The sequence below is a fragment of the Camelus dromedarius genome, chromosome 24 (genome assembly GCF_036321535.1).
Source record: "Camelus dromedarius isolate mCamDro1 chromosome 24, mCamDro1.pat, whole genome shotgun sequence".
In the NCBI taxonomy this organism is placed as follows: Eukaryota; Metazoa; Chordata; class Mammalia; order Artiodactyla; family Camelidae; genus Camelus; species Camelus dromedarius.
The window spans coordinates 12,607,120-12,628,112 of record NC_087459.1 but is presented as its reverse complement, the minus strand read 5'-3'; the positions used below and the strand labels follow the sequence as shown (position 1 = coordinate 12,628,112).

Below are 20,993 nucleotides of genomic sequence, written 5' to 3'. Positions count from 1 at the left end.
GGTGATATTTTTTGAAAAATAGAAATTGACCTTTTCAAAAATAATACATTAAATATATTGGTGTTAAAAAAAAAAAAGGAAAGAAAACATTACCCAAGATGGTGCATCTCTTCTAAGGCAAAGAGCTGGTGGTTTCAGAATTTAAATGACCTGCAGGGGTGACTGCGTGTATGTGTATGTATATGCAGTCACATCTGACTTACCCCTGCGAGCTTTACATGGGAGGCTGTTATTTATGCTTGCATTATTATCTTATTAAATAATGTTCTTCCTAAGAAGATGTTGGTTACACAACTGGCTTTTAAAATAATCTTTGGAGAAGTTTTGATTGTCCTTGCTTCCCAAGCGCTTGTCTGAATAGATCCAGTGAGGTAAAAGCTTGCTCAGACACCTTCACTGCTGGAAGAAGTCAGTGTGATTTAGAGAAAAGTCTTAAGTTCAGAGCATTTTCAAAGAATCTCAGGATTATTGCTTCAAAGTGCGGTTTGTGCTTTCTTGACACAGCTGAGACTAAAGTTATGGATGTGATCCTCAAGCTGGCCACAACTTGGCTCTGGGCCAGAGCCCTGAACCTTCATCTTTACCCCCAGCTCTCTTCACAGGGTTGGTTCTGGGAGATTCTGGGCAAGCCAGACAGAACAGGGCAGCCACATCGATCACCACTGCTGAGAGAAAGAACTATTTCAGTGCTGAGTTGGTTACATCATTTCCTTACATTATATGCAGCACTTAACAATTCTATCAGTATTGTCAGAACCCTGTAAGATTACTGTCTCCTTCAGAGTCTGCATAAATTCCAGTATCGCAGTGCTTGTACTTAGGTGACATGCTGCAGAGACAGATGTTAATTCTAAACATCTGGATTCCTACAGGTTTGGAATTTGTGCAGACTGAGTTAGTGAATTTTATCAGACTGTGGCTTCTTATTTCTTCAAATCTTTGTACTTCTTTTATGGAAGTTCAAAGGTAAATGTGTTTGACTTTTCAAAACATCTTTCAAAGAGGACTGAGCAAGAATGTAGTGTAGAATGAAAATTAAAGTTGAATTTTTCTGCATGGAAAATTAATTCTGCTAGCAATTGAGTTCTCACTGTGTAGCCAGTTCAAAATGGGATTTTCTTAGCTCTTAACTCTTACTTTGGTGGCAGTGTGTACCTTTGTAAATCTTTGGAAGGGCAGCTTATGTCGTCAACCATGGAACCTGCAAGTGACACTCAAAATTGTTTGAATCATGGCCTTTCCTTGCATTTTTGTGTGTGTGATGTTAAGTTCGTCGTTCAACAGTATTTCCCAACTGCGAGATGTTTATTCATGTTTAAATATTTAAAACAACGATCCTGCTTCTCCACTAAAATCGGCTCCTACTAAATTCAGGTGATGGATTCAAAAACTGGGTTAGATATAGGCTGTCTCTAGTTTATCAGGCATCTCTGCGACCCAAATGAAGAGTAGTCAAAATAAGCTTTGATTTAAAAGCTTAAGTAAGACTGTATACATTTCTAGATCAATTTAGTATTGCTAATTATGTGCGAGATTATTAGAAGAACTGGACAGTAAACACACAACTTCACTTGGAATTGGGGCCTGGGTCCATTCCGATTATTTTTTGCTGAAACCTAGATGCATACCAAAAATAGTTGAGGATTCAGGAATCCTTCTGTGATATTGCACTGAAAATTCTTGCCCAATTTGATTTTTTGCTGTATTTTTCCCCGTCCGTTAAAGGAAGAATATCTTCTTCATCTTTGGGGGGAAAAATTCCAGAAGGATTTGAAATGCAAAATAAGGACTATTTTTATTCTGCATTGGAATAGCTTGGTCTAGTACAGTCGTCCATTTTTAACCCATTTAGGAAGTGGGAAAAGCATTTGCCTCTTTTGACGTCTCTTTCTGTGTTGACACTGACCTCATACTTACATGCAGGTTTCATTTGTGACCTTAAACCTTTATTTTGTTATTTTTTTTCCAAGATTGCCCTTGTAGAAAAACATTCCACAGTTGTCATCAACATTATCTCAAGTGGTTGATCTTAGAAAAGTCTGTACATTTTTCTGAGGGTTGTTTGGTTTTGGCACCAGGCTTTTCTCAGTGTAAGCTTAACCAAATATGCACAGTCCTAATATAAATTTGAATGGGCATTAGACTACTTGCATATGCAAATATATGTTGTTCTGCTCTCATCAGATTTGTGTTTAAAAAGTTAACCTTGAGGGGAGATAAACTCTACCTATTTCTGCATTATTTTAAATTAGCATCTGGCTGTGTTAGGCATGCCTTTTGGAAAAGCTTTATTGAGTCAACTGTTGAGAAGATCCTGAGACAGCTGGTGTTTGAGCAGAACACACAGACTGAATGCAGTACTGGATGCTTTGTGAATTCTGTTTGTCCAGGAGAATGTCCCAGCGGGACTTTACATGGTGCCATTTGTCTCTTTCAAGGCCTGAGCACCTCCCATATTTCTCTTTTCCTTTTTGGCATCAGAATGAAAGCCCTAAGATTGCTGAGCGATGGAAATTGGGATGAGACCACTGCTGATGCCGGGCTATGTGGCTTGTGTTCTTCCTTTATGTCCTAGGCTCTCTGCTCAGGAAATGGTTTACCTTCTTTTATGACCTTGGTCAGTTTTCATCAATGCATGGAAAACCAGACTTAGAGAAGATCCTTTGGTCAAATGCTTTTAGGCTGGAAGGAGCTAAAAATACTCTCTGCTTTTATTTTTTATTACACTGCAGAAAGCATAAAATCAGACTTTTGCCTTTGGTTTTATTAACTGTCATCTGTTTCTGCAAGACACTTTGAAGTCTCCTATAGATAATGCTTTATGTTTTAATTTTTTTTTTTAATGGAGGTATTAGGGACTGAACCCAGGACTTCATGCATGCTAAGCATGTGCTCTACCAACAAGCCATTCCCCTTTCCCACCCATAACCTTTTATGAAGGGTTTTGGGGAGAGGTTATTTTCTGTTTACTTCAGTTCTTAGAAAGAGGAAGGAAATGAGTACATATCTTATTTTGGCTAATCTCTAAGTAGTGGAATTAAAAAGGAAAAATTGCCTACAGTTTGCTGTAGAGGGTGGCGGCCTCATTCTTGACACATGTGTTCTGAGTCTGAATGGGATTCCTGTAGAAATCTAGGTCTTCCTGGGATGACTTCGCCATGTTCTTTCTAAGCTGTAGATGAGGAGACAAGCTGTAAGAAGGAGTGATATGTTCTTGAACAAATTGTTTCCTCCTCCGTAAAATAGGGCGGAACTGTTCACCTCCCATAGAGGTGATAAAGACTGCATGAGATGAAAAGGACTTTGATAGTTCCTAGAACTTAGTTGGTGGCCGGCATGTATTGTTCTCCTTACTTGAAATAGAAGAGAATTTAACATGCTGGGAGGTTTAGAAACATAGATGTAGTAGCAGAACGTGTTTTATGTTTTCAGTTTTGTGATAAAGGGGAAAGTTTATTACCATGTGGATATGAAATTAGAGCAAATGTGAAGTGTCCACTTTTCTTGTACTCTCCTTTTAGTGTTTGCTCATAAAATCAGATGATGATGAAGTATGTCGAATTGTTACATAATGGAAGGAAGATGGCTTTGATTTGGAGCATTTTTTAAAGTTTTGTTATTCAAATGAATCCAGCAGTTTATGGACGGTTGTAAAGGTGTATATAACCATGAGAAGTACAGATGGGGGAGGAATCATTGTGATGCCTGAAATAAAGCACTTCTATGCTTCCTCCCTCTTTCTCCACGGAAAGCAATCACGTGCTGGCAGCAAGTTGTTTTTTTCTTAGAATATGCGTGTGCTTCCTGCTTAACAGCAGAGATTTTAAACTGAAGGATTGTAGGAAAAGAAAATACTGAAGATCAGCGCCCAGCCTCCTTTCTTGCCTGCCTTTTCACTGAAGCTGGTCAGAGCCACACTTACTGGCCTCAGGTACTGCAGTGGCCCTTCACGCTGAGCCGTGTGGTGGCTGGGTGACCCACGTGCCCAGAAGAGCAGACCCTGCTTGTCTCTCAGCACAGTGGTGCCTGACCGCCCCGGGAGGCCCTCACTTAACGTTTTCCCGTGCTGCCTGTCCCCCCAACACAGAGGAGCCGAAGGTACTGCAGTAACAAGAGGACAAGGCTAATCTCTTCTGGTTCCCGGTGTTTGCTGTTGGTTTGTAGCATCCCAGGCAATGGATGGAATGTGTCTTTACTGAGATACTGTTCATCTTGGGTGTCAATTAAGTCCATTGTTTTAGGTGTTACAGTAATCCACCCCCTTCAAGTGACTTCCAACTTGCCAACATAAGCAGGAGTTTGTACTGTTGGTAAGTCCTTGGCACAAGTGTCACAGTTCTCCACATAATTGGCTCCTATTTGCATTTAACATTTTAACATCATCAGATTAATTTCTCTAATACACAGCAGTTGTGGTCTCTGGGATCAGGTGTCTGGATTTGAACCCCAGCCCCAGTCCTCATACCTGTGCCATCTTGGACAAGTTAACCCACTTCGTACCTCAGCTTCCTCATCTGTAGCCCAGAACATTGGTGCCCATTTCACAGGGTTGCCATGAGGGTGAAGTGGGAGAGTGGTTGTCATGTGTGCAGTGCCTGGCACATCATGGGCCTCAGTCTGTCTGTGTGTCCCTGCTGTGGGAACATTTATGCTTTGAGGACATGCTTCTCTGACCAGATGCCGGGAGCAAACGGAGAGCTTTTTGTTTTTATAGAAAATACCATATAATTGTACCTTTTGTACTGTACACCCCCTATAAGTAGGGCTTTGTATTCAGTTATAAGCCTTGATTAGAAAAGAGAGGGCAGGGAGCAAAAAGCATGCTTGTAACTAAGTGACGTTCAGGCAGAAGATATGCATGTGCTCTCTTTTCTTGCTTGTTGTTTTCCCCCTGGAGGCGAGGGGTTATTTCTCAGTCTTTGGGCTCTGTAGCATTTTCAACTGTAAATTTTTACTGGGAGAGGAAAGTAAAGAAATAGCATTTACTGCGTGACCCATTGGAAGCAGTTTCTTTTTATTTTTTTTAACAGCTGTATTGGGATATAAATTCATATACCTTACCATTCACCCATTTAGAGTGTACAATTCAGGTTTTGGGTATATGACATTATGAAGTTTTAAAAATTATGGTACAATATATGTAGCATACAATTTGTTGTTTTAACCATTTTTAGGTGTACAATTCAGTGGCATTAATTACATGCACAGTGTTGTGCGGCCGTCACCACTGTCTATTCCAGAGCTCTTTCCTCACCCCAGACAAACTTCTTGATCATCAGGTGACAACTCCATACTCCCCGCTCACCTAAGCCCCAGGGAACCTCTCATCATGTTTTCTGTCTCTATAAGTTTGTCCTTTTGTGAGCTGTTTTTTTTTTTTTTTGAGCGGCTCATTGTTTCAATGAGATTTAAAAAATTTTTTTTTTATTTTGGGGAGGAGGTAATTAGGTTTAACTTATTTACTTATGTATTATTTTTATGGAGGTAGTGGGGATTGAACCCAGGACCTTGTGCATGCTAAGCAGGTGCTCTACCACTGAGCTATACCCTCTCCCCGCAGTGAGATTTTAATCTTATTAAAACAGTCACTGTCGTGCAAACACCTGGAGCATTTTTCTTTTCTATTCTTGTTGCTGTCTTATGTTGAGATCACTTCTTGGGCGTGGGAACCTGGAACTGCAGAGATGGGAATTTGTGCATGTCCTCGACTGAGGCTTGCTCCCGGGCTGGGCAGCAGGGGCAGGAGAGAGAGCAGAGGCCCGGGGTGGGCCAGCTGGGTTCTCATCACGCCACCGGGGTGGGACAGCCGTCCTTTCCGAAGCTAGGTCTGCCCATCCGTGAACTGGAGGTGGTAAACGTCCACCTTGGAGGGTGGCCCTGAGACTACAGAGTCGCACTGGTGGCGTGTAGCGGGTGTGCAGAGTGCAGCTGTGAATGTTTCACCACAGTGAACTTCCAAGCAAAGAATGTGAACTCCTGTCCCGGTACTGGGGACAGCGGTAGATAAACACAGCAGGCAGTGTGTACTTAGCTTAGGAGCCTTGGGTGACAGTCCCTCTGTGTTGACAGGAGGAAAGAGGCAGAAGTGTGTGGAGCCAGTAAAACCTTTTTTATAGAGAACAGCAACCTAGAAGCCCTCTTAAGAAAACACTTCATAACTGTTACTGTATCTTAATTAAAAAGATCTTGCTGTGAGGACGGAGTGTGAATAAGAAGAAAATGTGTGCTCTGTGCGTTGGTTGCATGTGTGTGTTCGTGGAGCTTCGGATGCTAGGGAGGCTGTGTGATTTGTGAGCAGCAGAGGGAAGCGGACAGCCTCCTCCATTCATCTGCCACCAGGAGCATCTGTGCCGTGCACATCCTTTTCCCCGGGAGCCCCTGGTGATGCCAGGACGAGGAGGCTGGGGAGGCAGTTAATAGCCATGGTGATTACAGGACTCCTCCTTTCCTGGAACTTGGCAGTAGCTGTCTTTTAATTTTATATTAATGGTGCTTGAATACAGGAGTAATGTCCTCCATCCCCGACATTTTACTGAAAATGGGTCTCGAACCAGGGATGGGGAGCACAGCCATCACTCATCCTAAACTAGTTAGAAGTGGACTGCAGACTGTTGTGGACATTGCTTTTTAATTTTAAAAAGTCCAGGGAGTAGGCCTTTTAGTTGAGGTGGAGTTTATTTCCAGTCTCTTTCAGAGGGTGGAAGTTTTGGAGTCAGGTGCCATGAAGGGTGAAATTCACACTGTTCTAAGTGTTTAGAGCAGCCTTCCAGACTCCCGAAGACTGAAAACTAATTACTCCCTAGTTTACAGAGTGTACTTTTCCCTGGTGTGCAAGGCGTATTTTATCTTCACATCCCTTAACCCTTCATTTTGTGAGTCATGCTCATTTCACTTTGGGTTCCCCCAATTACTAGGATAGAGGGGCTCTCCAAGAGTTGGCTTGGTTTGATTACCCTGGAAGTCAGTACACTGGTTTATAAAGGTGAGTGGAGGGCCTGTTAAAATATCCTGAAGCCTTTAGTGTGATCTTAAGACTGGGGACTAGCGCCTGTTTCCAAACTAGTTGTTGGCTTCTCCAAGGAAGGGGGCGCTTGCCTCAAGCTGATACTGCCTTATTTAATTTCTGTCTTGCAGTCTTGTTTGCCAAAAGGTTTACCAGGCAGATTGCTTCTGTGGCTTTATCAAAAGGCTACTTTTAAAAGAAACCTTAAAAGGCACCCACTCGTCACACCTCTACTTGGCATTGAAAACTGTGCGGGCCCCTAGGGGCTGTCCACATGCGGGTCTGTTCCAGCCTTATATTTACACTGGTCGCTTTAAAGTATATTTCCCTCTGGCTTAATAACTTGTTTAGCATTCTGATAAACAAGTAAATTGTTGAGCTAAAAAATTTAATTAACCCCTGGATATATATTTAAACAGCTTCCCTCCTCCATAGTAGGGTATTATATTAGTTTCCTATGATTGCTTTAACAAATCACTGCAGGTTTAGTAGGTAGGTTAAAACAACAGAAATTTATTCTTTCACAGTTCTGGAGGCCAGAAGTTTGAAATCAAGGTGTAGGTAGGGCTGTGCTCCTTCCAGAGGCTCTGGGGAAGAATCTGCCCCTTGCCTCTCCAGCTTCTGGTGACTGCTAGCATTCCTGGACTTGTGGCTGCATCACTCCAGTCTCGCCTCCACTGTCACACTGTCACCTCCTCTTCTGCGTGTGTCCTGTCCCCCTCACCCTCTCTTTTGTAAGGACAGTTATGATGGTGTTGAGGGCCCACTTGGATAGTTCAGGCTAATGTCCTCATCTTAAGATCTTAACCTAATTACTTGTTACATCTTCTAAGATCCTTTTCCCAAATGAGGCAGTGTTTGCAGGGTCTGGGAATTAGAATGTGGACATATCTTTTCAGAGCCCACTTATAGGCACGTTAGTAGTAAAGTCAGCGTTCTTGCCTTGCTTTGGCCCTGGCTATGAATAAGAAGGTAAGAGTTATTTTCAAGACTATTTACCAGTTACTTTGGTGTGATTCAAAGTTTAGCAGTATATGCTTAAGAAATTGAGACTAGCTCCCAAATATCTTCTCTACTGAGCATCTTCCACAGTTCCGAGTATTTCCCCTGCATGGACCGTAGTTTCTGACAGCAACCGTCAGGGGCAGTTAATGATGTCCCCGTTTGAGAGCTGAGGCCATCTCTGGGGGCCCCAGAAATGGCAGAGTCAGGGGTAACCCAGGTCTGTCCTCAGCTGAGAATGGATTCTTCCTCCACAGCAACAGTCTCTAAACAAGACAGTTCCACAGTTAGGGGCACGTTTCTTAAGAGACAACACTAATATCTTTGAAAGATTTCTTTCTCTCTCAGTGTTTGGCTTGAGCAGTGATTCTAGAAGATGTTGACTTTGACCATCGGATTGTGTGGGACTAGTTTCCTCTGACATTTTACAATCTGCTGTTTTATAGGTCCTGCAGACGTTGCCTTTGTACAATGTTTAGCTTAACACTTTTATTTGATATAATTTGATACGGTTCATTTGATGGAGACTGTTGAAATGAGCTGCTGGTTTTCTTTCTTTTTTCCTTTCTCTCCCCCCTCCTTGTGTCTTGTGTTACATCTCTGTTTAAGAAAGGACATGAGTTGGCTTCAGGACAAATGTCGGGTAACGCTCTATTTGTCAAGACATCAAGTGACTAGATTGGAAATTGAATCCCCCCCCCGCCCGCCCCCCAAGTGAAATGGAAATAGCTGGTGCCACAGTAACTCCTTTCTAGCCAGCAGTCGCCCTCTGATTTCACACAAGAGCTTTAGTGAGCAAAATAAATGAGCTTATTTTGTGAGAGATGTCGGCATGCTTCCTACCCTGGATGATAAAATTAGTTTTTTATAGCGCATAAATATGTATAATGATGAGCCCTTGCATACAGGGTTCTTATGAAGTGCGTTTACTGCTGTGCCCTGAAGGAAATACCAAGACCGTTTGCAAGTGCAGTGGAGCTGGCCGTCGTTAGAGGTTTCAGTTTTCCTTTGGAAGAAGGCTTGGGACTGGGGGTGAGGTACAAATTAATTCACTGCTCAGATTGTGCCGAGATTAGATTTTACTCGACATTTCTGTGTCCTGGGCTTTCAGTGGGATGAGAGGAGTGCCGTTTTACTGCGAAATCTCTTTTCTGAGGTGAAGCTTTTTAGGAAGAGAAGTGTCATCTTAAAGAAAGCAGATGAACAAATGCAAATTTTTACCCATCGACTGAAATACTGAGTCTCTGGGAGGAAGGAAGAAAAGTTTGGGGGCTTGACAATTTTCCTTTTGTCTTGGGCCAGAGACCAGAATAAACACTGTTCCCCTTTATAAAGACATGCCAGAGCATCAGCAGTCCTAGATCCTTCAGGCCCGTGTGTGTGTATAAGTCTGACCTTACATAGAATGAGCTCTTGAATTCAGACACCGCAGCATCTCTGCCAAGCCTGAGCAGTGCTGTTCACTGGTTTTCCTGCTGGTGACCATGGCATTGTGGGGGGGAGTGGGGGCAGCTGTGACTGGAAGGCCCTATGCCCAGGGCGCCCAGGTCATAGCTCTTCCTGCAGTGTAATCATGGGAATGTTGTGCTTTTGACCTCTGGCAACATGGCTCTCTTCTCTCCCTGTTCTTCCTGGTTGCCTTCCTCAGTATACCCAAAGCTCTTCTCAGATGGCGGCATCATTTTTTGTATCCGGACTCTGTCCCATCACACACACACAAACACACATACACATATACACACACACCACACTCAGAGCTATAATTTAATCAGACCTTAGAGCATTACCAAAAAACCCCCTCATGTCTGGAATCTTTACTTATATCTCAGGTTCTTGCTTCACTGATACACACCAGAGATGATTCAGGACTAAAGTCCTAATTGGTCCCCTAGAGGCTCCTGTGAGGACTCCAGGCTCACTGTTACACATGGAGACTTTGGAAATAGCTCAGGTTAAAAGCCCAGTGTGAGGGGAGCAGAGAGAAGGTGGGGGCCTTGAGTGTAGGGCCTGTAGTGGGAAGGTCTGAGTCTGAGTCTGTCTCTCCTCCCGTGGTGGCCACTGGACGTGGAAGAACCTGCTTCCTCATCCCTTATGTGATAGGGCTGGTGGTTCTCTGCCTGTCCTCCAGACACCAGAGGAGTAAATGAGGCTGAACGAGCAGTAGTAAAGACTGTCATTTTAGTCAGGAACTTTTTCCTTTTAAAAAAATAGTGTATTTTTTCCTGATTGAGTCACAAACTTACCCGCTTGTAATTCCACCAGCCAAAAAGAGAAAAAGCTATCATTTTAATGAATTTCCTAACAGTGTGTTTTCTCTGTCTATCTCATTTATTAATAGAGGTCACTGGACCTCATTTACTACTTGAGATTGTACTGGATATGTAATTTTATAACAAAAAATTCCAATAAGGGATTTTCAAAAGACATTAAAACTAGTGATCAGCGTCATGGAGCTGGCCTTCAGTGGTTTGTCAGGTGGACATATCCTGGTCCAGTTAGAACCCAATCTATGTGTTGGGCTTTTTGTCAGGTAGATGCACTGCGACTGCACTGCACTGGGTATTACTAGTTTTTTGGCCAATTTCTTCTTCCTTTTTAAAAAGTTATTTATTTAATGGAGGTGCTGGGGATTGAACCCAAGACCTTTTGCGTGCTAAGCATATACTCCACCACTGAGCTATATTTACCCACTCCCCTGCCAATTGCTTCTCCCCCCAACGCACCTCACTGATTCACTTACTTTCTCTACCATCCATTAGCAGCAGTGGGAAGCATTAAATATTTCCTTTCATTTCTGAATAGAATTATTGGCTTTATTCGTAGACTCGGTAATGCAGAATTTTAAAGAACTATAAAGATTTTTTGAGTTCCCAGAGGTTTCAGCCTCTGTGCGAAGTCTTCCTGAATCACCTGCAAGACTTCTCATGTGCTTTGTTGAATCTCACCTTTGCCCTTTTGGTTTTCTTGCGCACGGCCGCATAAAATGGGTTAATGCTGGCATTGTTTTGCAATCGTTTTTTATTCACTGGACAACTAGGGAATGGTTCAGATGAGCCATAGTCCAAGGCAAGCTGTTGTGTCATCAAAGAATAACCTTCGATCTTAGTGTACTTCTTCTGAGCTGCTTAGTGTGTTTTGTGGTTGCCAAAATCTGGGTCTGAAACTTGTTGTGAAGGTCGGAGAATTCTGATAAGGTTGGAGACATCTGATTCTTTGCATTGTGTGTTCCTCCTTCCAGTGTTGGCCAGCCTAGATGCCGCATTAGTGGCTAAAGTTTGTGATGCTAGATTGTTGACTTGTGGCCAAGTCACAGAAACAGGCTGGACTTTTGCCAGTGAGTTGCCAAGAGAGTAGGTTAAGTAATCTTTTTTTACTTTCTTCTTAACAATGAGAACAATGGCTGTCAGCAGTAGTTTTCCCCAGTTTATCTCTTGAGAGAACCTAGTTGCTTGCCACGGTTGACCTCCTGGTTTTAGGGAGTGGTAGAAGCCTTATGTTACTGCTTCCTGGATTTCAAGGAAGTCCTTGGTGTTTGTTGTAATAGTTTTGTGTTTTTCTAAGCCAAAATGATTTACTTTTTAAACAAATTATTAGACTTAATACTTTTTTAGAGAAATTGATACAAGGCATTATTATCCAGCTGAGTCATAGCAATTAGCAGAACCTTGAACACACTCTTGGAGCCTGGGAATTTGCCTTTCTAACAAGTTCCCAGGTGATGCCAGTGTTGCTGGTGCTTTTGACTAAGTGCTCAAAGTTCTAGGCTCTGGAGTTTTATGTCTGAAATGAAATTCTTCTGTGACTCCAAGCCTTCTTACACAGTCTGGGTCACAGTGTCATACCACCCTGGTCGGAAAAGAATGTGAGCCGATGGCTTTTCGTGAGTGCCGCACAGCACGTGGGCAGCAGAGGTGGGTGGCTTATTTGGATATAAAGGCATTGTCTGCAGCCTGTTCTGTGTAGCCTGTTGAGAGGCTGAGCTGAAATGACCCCGGCTGCTGAGCAGAAGACCCTGGACTAGGCTGTGCTTTACCCGTAAACCTTTCCAGACATGTTTGAAAGCCGAGATCAGCGGCATCACCAGTATAATTGTAGAATATTAAAAAACTGACAAATGCCAAAAAGGGTAAAATTTGTTTTATGGCATCTGGAGTGTGAACTTGAGCCATGCAGTTAATTATGGTAGGATCTTGGTATAAAACTGGACTTTGTATCAAGTGGGAATTTTAAGTTTAGTCTTTGCCAGAGTTAGAGTCCATCCTTCAGAGAATAAATGCTGAAACAATATTTCATCAGAAAGCTTGCAGGAATGTGGCAAGAGCCTCACACAGTCTAGAGGGTCTTTACCGAATTACAGCCGTCTTGACTCTTCACTGAAACAGAAATAACGTTTCATGCAAGCATGGGTCTGAGTGTCTTGTTGATCTCTGCAGATGAAAGGCCGTCTGGAAGAGATTGTTCTTCAATACAATTCACAGTGAAGGAACATCCTTTCATGTGTTTGTCAGCATTCCTGCTTGCCTAGTACATTTTCCTCATATGTTAAAATGAAAAGTCCAGTCAGATGATCTATACGTGAGGAATTTTATCAGATCATCCCAGGAAGTCAGCGCAGGCCTTCTGACAGCCAGGCTGGATGAGGCATGCATACAGTGAAGTGTTTTAATTTTCCCTCAGAAGGCAGGGATGCTACCAGAGCAGGGGCTTGTGAACCGCCTGGCCTAAGGAGGGAGGGAGGCCCTTGGCGAGTTTACTTTGGTTCCGTTCCACAGAGGCCCAGCTCCAGTTTTAGAATCGGTTTCCCAGTTGCATGGGGCGCAGTCTGCCAAGTCACACACAGACTTGGGTCTCGTGTTCTTCCAGGGTTTGGGGCTACTCACTTCTCTCTAAAGCCCAGCCATGAAGGTGGAGGCTAGGGGATGAGTGAGAAGTGCTATTAATATAATTCATTTGAAACGGGTTTCTGTTTAGTTAAAGTATTTAAGCAAACAAAGTAGTGTAGGATTAACTAACTTAAAATCTTTTGAGTGTTTTTGCTGAGAATAAATTTTTACTTATTTTAAGCAGAGATGTTACTTAAAATCCAGGTGAAGTGTTAGAGAACAAATAGCCAGTATAATGTTTGAGAAAAGATAGCTATGAAAAAAAAATTTTTAAATATTTGCATGGTGAGATAGTTGGGAAAGTCTACTTTTTAAGTGTCATCCTTGTTTGTATTTATAGAACAATAAGTTTTCTAAACTCATTGTTGAGGCCACATGATTTTTGGAGAAAAACAATATTGTAAAAAGCAATAAAGCAACTACAGACCCAGACTCGTGATTTTACTTTGTATTCCTCTCCTCCACGGCAGGTGAGATGGCGCACAGGATACACAAGATTGATTCAACTGGAATTTTCAGTTGGACTTTCTCTGAGAAAGTCTCCAGTTATTTCCCCTGGGCCTCTCAGTTCTGGTAGCCCTTACTTCTTAAGTTTAAAAAATAGTAGTAAAAGGAATTTTGAAAAACAAAGCTTAATTTTCCCAAAACCATTGGCTTTTTTGGAGGGGTAGGGGGGCATTTTTTATTTTTGTTTTATTGATATCAATGTTTTACAAAGCTGTAAAAGTAGTATAAAATTTTGTGCTTTTTTTTAACTTGAAATTGTATCACAATTTATTGATGTTTTGAAGTTTTCAAAAATTGTCTTAATGTCAATTTTGATTGTTTAATATTCTGTTGAAATGATGAACTGTAATTTACTGACCCCCATGTACTATTGAATCTGGAGGTTGATTTCGATCATTGGTATATTTGACAGTATAGCAATGAATATCTTGTCCATTCAGCTTTTCTTCTTTTTTGGGGGGATGGGGTGGGGGAAGATAACTAGGTTTATTTTTATTTAGTTATCATTATTACTTTTTTAGTGGAGGTACTGGGGATTGAACCCAGGACCTCATGCATGCTAAGCATGAGCTCTACCACTTGAGCTGTACCCTCCCCCCAGCTTTTATTCTTCTGTTGAAATTTGGGTACAGATTTTAAATTATTTTTATGGTGCTTGATATGTTCCTTTAACTGTTGATGGAAGTTTTTTTTTTTGATTGAGTTTTTAGAAGTTGGGGACCATCTCTAAATTCACTAAATGGAAAATGGAAAATTGAAAATTATGTGAAGTATAAAACTATTGATCCTTCTAACCCAGGACTAACTTCTCAGGTTCTGGTTGTCAATAGTAGTAACAGCTGCTTTCATCGGGAACCTATTATGTCCTGGGAGCTTTTATATGTCTTATTCTCTTCTGGCCTTGCAGGCAGTATTGATTACATTGGTAAACCAGTTACCAGAACCAGAATAGTACAGTTGAGCCTAAATTAGTGAACTAAAAATAAATTTGGTTTCTTAGCCATAGGATTTGGTTCATTAAATTGTAGACTAGGCAACAAGTTCTCAAACCACAGAGTACCATGACTTCGTTTTTTTCTGGCGTTAACAGAACAGTGTTATTCATGCTGCTGGTTCCATTTGTAAACTAGATCATGCCCTGCCTGGCTTTTGAATGCCTGGTAGTAATGTGCCTTAATTGCAGGTCAGTGAAGCCAAACTAATTGCTTGTTGGGCACTTGGATTGCCTTTTTAATTTGCTGTATAATGCAGTCCCTACCAGAAACACACAATATGTCATTATCTAAATAAAACTCATTAAAATCATCTTACAGACAACAGAATGCCTGATATTTTGTCCCTAATCTTGCAAATAAAAGCAAATTGAATGGCATTACAGAGAGATGTAATTTAAAAGTACTCTTTTAAAAGTGCCTTTGTATCCATTTTTGGAAGATATACATAGAATAACTGCTATTGTTTCTATCAATGTGATAGGTTTTTGTTTTTCACCAAGGATTATTTCACCTTGTGCTTTTAATGTGTTTTAAATGATAGTAATGACACAAGCTTTTGAGATGATCACTTATTTAAGATTGTGCAATTCACCCAGTAAGATTAGTATTCATCCAATGACTGCATTTTGGTTAAAAACAAAAAAACCAAAAAAACCATCTGTGCTGTCATTCTCGCAAAACACCAGTCCATAGGGGTTACCTTTACAGTTTGTGGGCACAGTTGTTCATAGGTCGTTAAGATGGTTAGCACTCTCTAACACTTGTTTTCTCTCAGTTTCTCTGGACTAACAAGGCAGCTCTGCAGAGGACTTTCTGTCAACTCTTTGATTATTAATTTCGTTCACTTAGCTAATATTTATTGAGTAGCTACTGTGTGCCAGGCACTGTTGTAGGTGTTGAGGATACCAGTTTTTTTTTTTCTGTTTATAATAAATTTTTAGCCCTAGAGAAAAATTTATAGTCTTAAGTCCTTTTAAAATGATCTTAGAAATAGGATAATGTAATTAAGAAGCTTCTCCACAAAGATCTAATAGATGCCTATATCAGTTTTTTAGTAGAAATTAGTCCATTATCCGGTTTTCTTTTCTTTTGTAGGTTATTCCTTATGAGAGTCATGGATATCCCCTATCTAAACTTGGAAGGACCAGACTGTAAGTGAATTTTTATTTTCTTATTGCATCTGCACATTTAAGTGTGTGGTCTGGAAGGGATAACAGGAAAAGTATTACTGAAGAATGAGCTTTATTCACTTAAAAATAGGCAGTGATTTTGTGGTTGATATGAATAGTATGCTTAAGTTAATGTTACCCTTGGGCCTTGATTAACTCATCTCTTTACTTAAATTTTCCAGTTTATACATGAATTTTTTTTTAAAAAGTCTTCTCTTCATTATTTTATTTTCACTCAGAACTCTAAATTCATAATTTCCTTTAAATATATATTTATGTAATAGATTTTGAGATGTACTGGCCATGTCAATAACAGTACATTTTCTGTTTTCCAGTTATTTGAGTGTGTATATGTTTAAGTTTAGTCGGTTGATTTTTTTTTTTTTTTTTCCGTTGAAAACCTCAGAAAGCCAGTCTGTTTGGGAGGTGGTTGCTTCTTCTTTTGACTATTCTTTTCCATTGCTGTTTTCCTAGCCTTGGTTTATTTGCCTTATGTTTTGGGTTTGTTTTTTTTGGTTGTGGGGAGGAGGTAATTAGGTTTTTATTTATTTATTTTTAATGGAGATACTGGGGATTGAACCCAGGACTCTGTGCATGCTGGGCACATGCTCTACCACTGAGGTATACCTCCCTCTGTTTGCCTTAATATATGCCATATAGAAACAGGTGAACTATACTTTATACTTGATAATAATAATCATTGCGTGATAGTTTGAAGACATGCTGTGTTGTACCCCATTATAGACTTATGTTTAAATCTGTCATTCTCACAACAATTCTGCAAGCTTAATATCATCATTCCCAACTTATGAGTGGCTGGGGTGGTTAGGTCTCTTGCTCAGAGTTGCACAATTAAGTGGTGAGTATGGGATTAGAAAATAAGATTGTGACTCAGGACTGCCTCTACTTACAGTCCATTTAATTTGGACACTGCGTTATATTTTTTAGCCAAATAAACATTTGGACAACTAGATTAAAAGGAGAAAGTTAAATGTTTAGTGAAACTTCTTGAACAGAGCAGCCTTTTTTAAATCTCCTTTAAGTAATTTTCACAGGGACTTGATGAACAGAGATGTTTTTGTGTAGAATTGCTAAATTTCAAATTGTTGTGGATTCTATTTAAGTATCAGAGCGTGAGGTCTAGGCTCAGGTGGCAGCGTCCTTCCAGTCCCAAGAATACTTTTAGAGGTCATTTGGTGATCATGAGGCTTTCATAATAATTCCCCAAGTTAACTTGGGCTTAGTTTCATCAGAGAACCACTGATCTGTTGTTCACTTTTCAGCTGCCAACCTTTCATCAAAAATTTGTCTTGTAGTGCAGCCTAAACGTGATCATGTCCTCCATGTGACATTCCCCAAAGAATGGAAAACCAGCGACCTTTACCAGCTTTTCAGTGCCTTTGGTAAGTAAGTCACAAGTACAGGTGTACTTTAGGGTCCTGCTCTTCTTTTGGTCTAGGTGGTCAGAGGTATATAGATAGCTTTAGCTTGGGCATAAAAGAGATACAAGGTTTTAATCTCACTCATGGAGCTGCTGGGGTTTGGTCCACTGCTGTTTTCATGCTAATGTGATCTGAGGAACTTTCGATAGCACCCTACGATAGAGCACTATTATTAATCCATGGAAAGCAAAATGCAGTTACTATGACTGCCCCTTACTGCTAATTGTGGAAAATAAGTCTAGGAGGAAGATAAGTAATTTTTAAGATGAAATTCAGAGAGAATGTCTGTTTCATAAAGGGAGGCAATTGCTGCTTGACATTAAACAGTCCAAGCAGACAAACACAGATGTTTGAGAGGACCAAGATAGGTGTGTAAAGTAGGGCGGTTTTCTGTTACCTTTTTATCAGGTCAGGCGATTAGGTTAAACTGAACAATCTTCTGATTAGGGTTTATATAGACCATTCTGATTATAAGTCTTCAGCAATGTCTCTTTATTTTAACAAATGAAGTATTTAAGCTGTTTTCTTTGGAAATTTAAAAAAAATTTTTTTAAATTGTAGTACAATCAGTTACAATGTGTCAATTTTGGGTGTACAGCGCAGTGTCCCAGTTATGCATATACATACATATATTTGTTTTCATATTCTTTTTCATTAAAGGTTATTACAAGATATTGAATATAGTTCCCTGTGCTATACAGAAGAAACTTGTTTGTTTTTTTTTAATCTACTTTTATATATAGTGGTCAACATTTGCAAATCTCAAACCCCCAAATTTATCCCTTCCCCACCCCCTTACCCTGGTAACCATACAATTGTTTACTATGTAAGTCTGTTTCTGTTTTGTAGATGAGTTCATACTGTCTTTTTTCCCCTTTTTTTAAAATTCCACATGTGAGTGATAATATGGCATTTTTTTTCTCTTTCTGGCTTACTTCACTTAGAATGAAGATCTCTAGGTCCATCTATGTTGCTGCAAATGGCATTATTTTATTCTTTTTATGGCAGAGTAGTATTTCATTGTATAAATATACCACAACTTGTTTATCTGGTTATCTGTCAATGGACATTTAGGTTGCTTCCATGTCTTGGCTGTTGTATATAATAGTGCTGCTGTGAACATTGGGGTGCATGTATCTTTTTGAATTAGAGTTCCCTCTGGATATATACCCAAAAGTGGGTTTGCTGGATCATATGATAAGTCTATTTTTAGTTTTTTGAGGACACTCCATGTTGTTTTCCACAATGGCTGCACCAAACTACATTCCCACCAGCAGTGTAGGAGGGTTCCCTCTTCTCCACACCCTCTCCAGCATTTATCATTCATAGACTTGAATGGTGGCCATTCTGACTGGTGTGAGGTGATACCTCATTGTAGTTTTGATTTGCATTTCTTGGATAATTAGTGATATTGAGCATTTTTTCATGTGCCTACTGGCCATTTGTATGTCTTTGTTGGAGAATTGCTTGTTTAACACGTCCTCTGCCCATTTTTGGATTGGGTTGTTTGTTTTTTTGTTGTTGTTATTAAGTTTTCTGAGCTGTTTATATATTCTGGAAATTAAGCCTTTGTCAGTCGCATCATTTGCAATGGGAATTCTTGCATAAAGTAGAGGCAACAAAAACCTAAATTTCCAATAAGAATGTTTAGTAAATGTTTATGTACCTCCCCAACAGACTAGTATGTAGCCATTTAAAAAATAGTTGAAGAGTTTATTAAAAGATGGTAACATGTTGTGGGGAGGGTATAGCTCAAGTGGTAGAGCACGTACCTAACATACACAAGGTCCAAAAATAAATAAATTACCCCCCCAAATTTAAAAAAAAAGATGGTAACATGTTTATATTTTAGTACTTAGGGTAAAAAGCAGATATAAAGTAGGAATCCTGTATAATTCACATTGTTCTTTTAGAAATTTTGTGTAGGAATCAGACTGAAAGGAAGCATCATGTTGTTATCACTGAATGTTTTAGATAGGATTTTTTCTTCCTTTTTGTGGTTTTCTATATTTCCTAAAATAAGCATGTATTAGATTCTCTAAGTACAGAATGTTACACACTTAATTTTCAGAAAAGTAGGTGAAAGCAGATGTATTTCTGGAATGTTATTCTAATCTTTGCACATAGTCTAAATGACTTCTGAAATTCTAGTCCTGCTTTTTAATTTAAATGCAGATACAGAAATGCAGTTGAATTTCACAGCTCATTTCTTTGGAAAGCTTTTGATGCTGTTGTTGTTTCTCATCTTGTATTGTTAAGTTCTTATCCCGATTTAGTCAAACTTTGTCTATTAAGCAGAATGCTCCGAGTAGGATTTTTTTTTATTTTAATTAATAAAAGATTAGCTATGTGTTATTAGGCAGGTTAGCCTCTCTGCATCTGTGTTTCCTCATCAGAGATGATGATGATGATGACAACAACAATGATACCACCTTTTCACAGGCATGTCACAAGGAGTAAATGAGCTGATCCGTGGAAGGCATTTAGAATAGTATGTGAAGATGGCCAACAGGGATGTGAAAAGATCCTCAACATTGCTAAGTATTAGATAAATGGAAATCAAAACTAGTTAGGTACCACTACACTCTGGTCAAAGTGACCATCATTACAAAGTCAACAAATAACAAATGCTCTAGAGGGTGTGGAGAGAAGGGAACTCTCCTACACAGTTGATGGGAGATGCAGCCACTATGGAAGACAGTATGGGGGGTGTGGTATAGCTCTAGTGGTAGAGCCCATGCCTGCCATGCACAGGGTCCTGGATTCAGTCCCCAGTACCTCCATAATAAGTAAATAAACTAACTAAATAAGTAAACCTAATTACCCCTCCTCTGCAAAGAAATCAATTTAAAGAAAAGTAACAATTTTAAAAAGAAACAAACAGTATGGAGATTCCTTAAAAAACTAAAAGTAGAGTTGCCATATGATCCAGCAATACCATTCCTGGTCATATATCAGGGGAAAACTCTAATTTGAAAAGAAACATGTACCTCAGTGTTCATAGCAGCACTATTTACAATAGCCAAGACATGGAAGTAACCTAAATGTCTATCGACAGATGAATGGATAAAGAAGTTGGGATATATATACAGTGGAATACCAAAAAAGAACAAAATAATGCCATTTGCAGCAACATGGATGGACCTAGAGATTAATCATGCTAGGTGAAGTAAGTCAAAGACAAATATATAGTATCACTTACACATGAAATCTAAAATATGACACAAGTTGCTTATTTATGAAACAAAAACAGATGCACAGACAGAAAATAAATTTATGGTTACCAAAGGGGAAAGGGGGTGGGGAACAGGTAAATTAGGAGTTTGGAATTAGCAGATGCGAACTACTATATATAAAATAAATAAACAGCAAGGATTTATTGTATAGCACAGGGAATTATATTCAATATCCTATTATAAACCATAACAGAAAAGAATGTGAAAAAGAAATATATGTGTATAACTGAGTCTCTTTGGTGTACATGAGAAACTAACACAATGTGGTAAATCAACTATACTTCAGCTAAAATGAAAAAAGAATAGTATTTGGCATATAGTAACTACTCAATAAATGTTAGATATTATTATTTATCTAAAAAACACACAGAGTGAAGAGGTAATGAAATACTAGTAAGTGATTTTTGTAATTGAGAAAGTCACAGCACCCCACTGTGCAGCAGGAAGTGAGGGTTTTTTCCTGTAACAGCAAAACAAAGCAGTTTTCAAGCATTCCTAGCGTTCAAAAATTATAGTAGGCACTAAAACATATTTTCATTGCTAAATTCTGGTGATGTTTACCCATTTTAAAAAATTCCAATCGTCTGTATTTTTTCGAGAAGAATGGGAGCAAGACTGGCTTGATCTCTGCTTTTCCCCCGGTTTTCTACAGCCTCACTGTCCCTCCCCTTCCTCTTGGTTCCTCCTCCTGCATTCCATTCTCTTTGCATTTCGCCTTCTTTGAGGATTTGTCTCTGTATGTAAAAATCATTTTGT

General features: G+C 39.8%; 1 protein-coding gene across 4 annotated transcripts in view; it reads left to right on the top strand.

Moving 5' to 3' along the window:
- PARN (poly(A)-specific ribonuclease) overlaps nucleotides 1-20,993 on the top strand; it is a 148,472-nt gene that overhangs the window by 36,944 nt on the left and 90,535 nt on the right. For all 4 annotated transcript variants that reach the window (XM_010982874.3, XM_064478467.1, XM_010982873.3 and 1 more), the window contains 2 exons: nucleotides 15,486-15,541; nucleotides 16,876-16,962. In XM_010982874.3, the coding sequence (XP_010981176.1) occupies nucleotides 15,486-15,541; nucleotides 16,876-16,962 (143 nt within the window). The remainder of the gene's footprint in view (nucleotides 1-15,485; nucleotides 15,542-16,875; nucleotides 16,963-20,993) is intronic.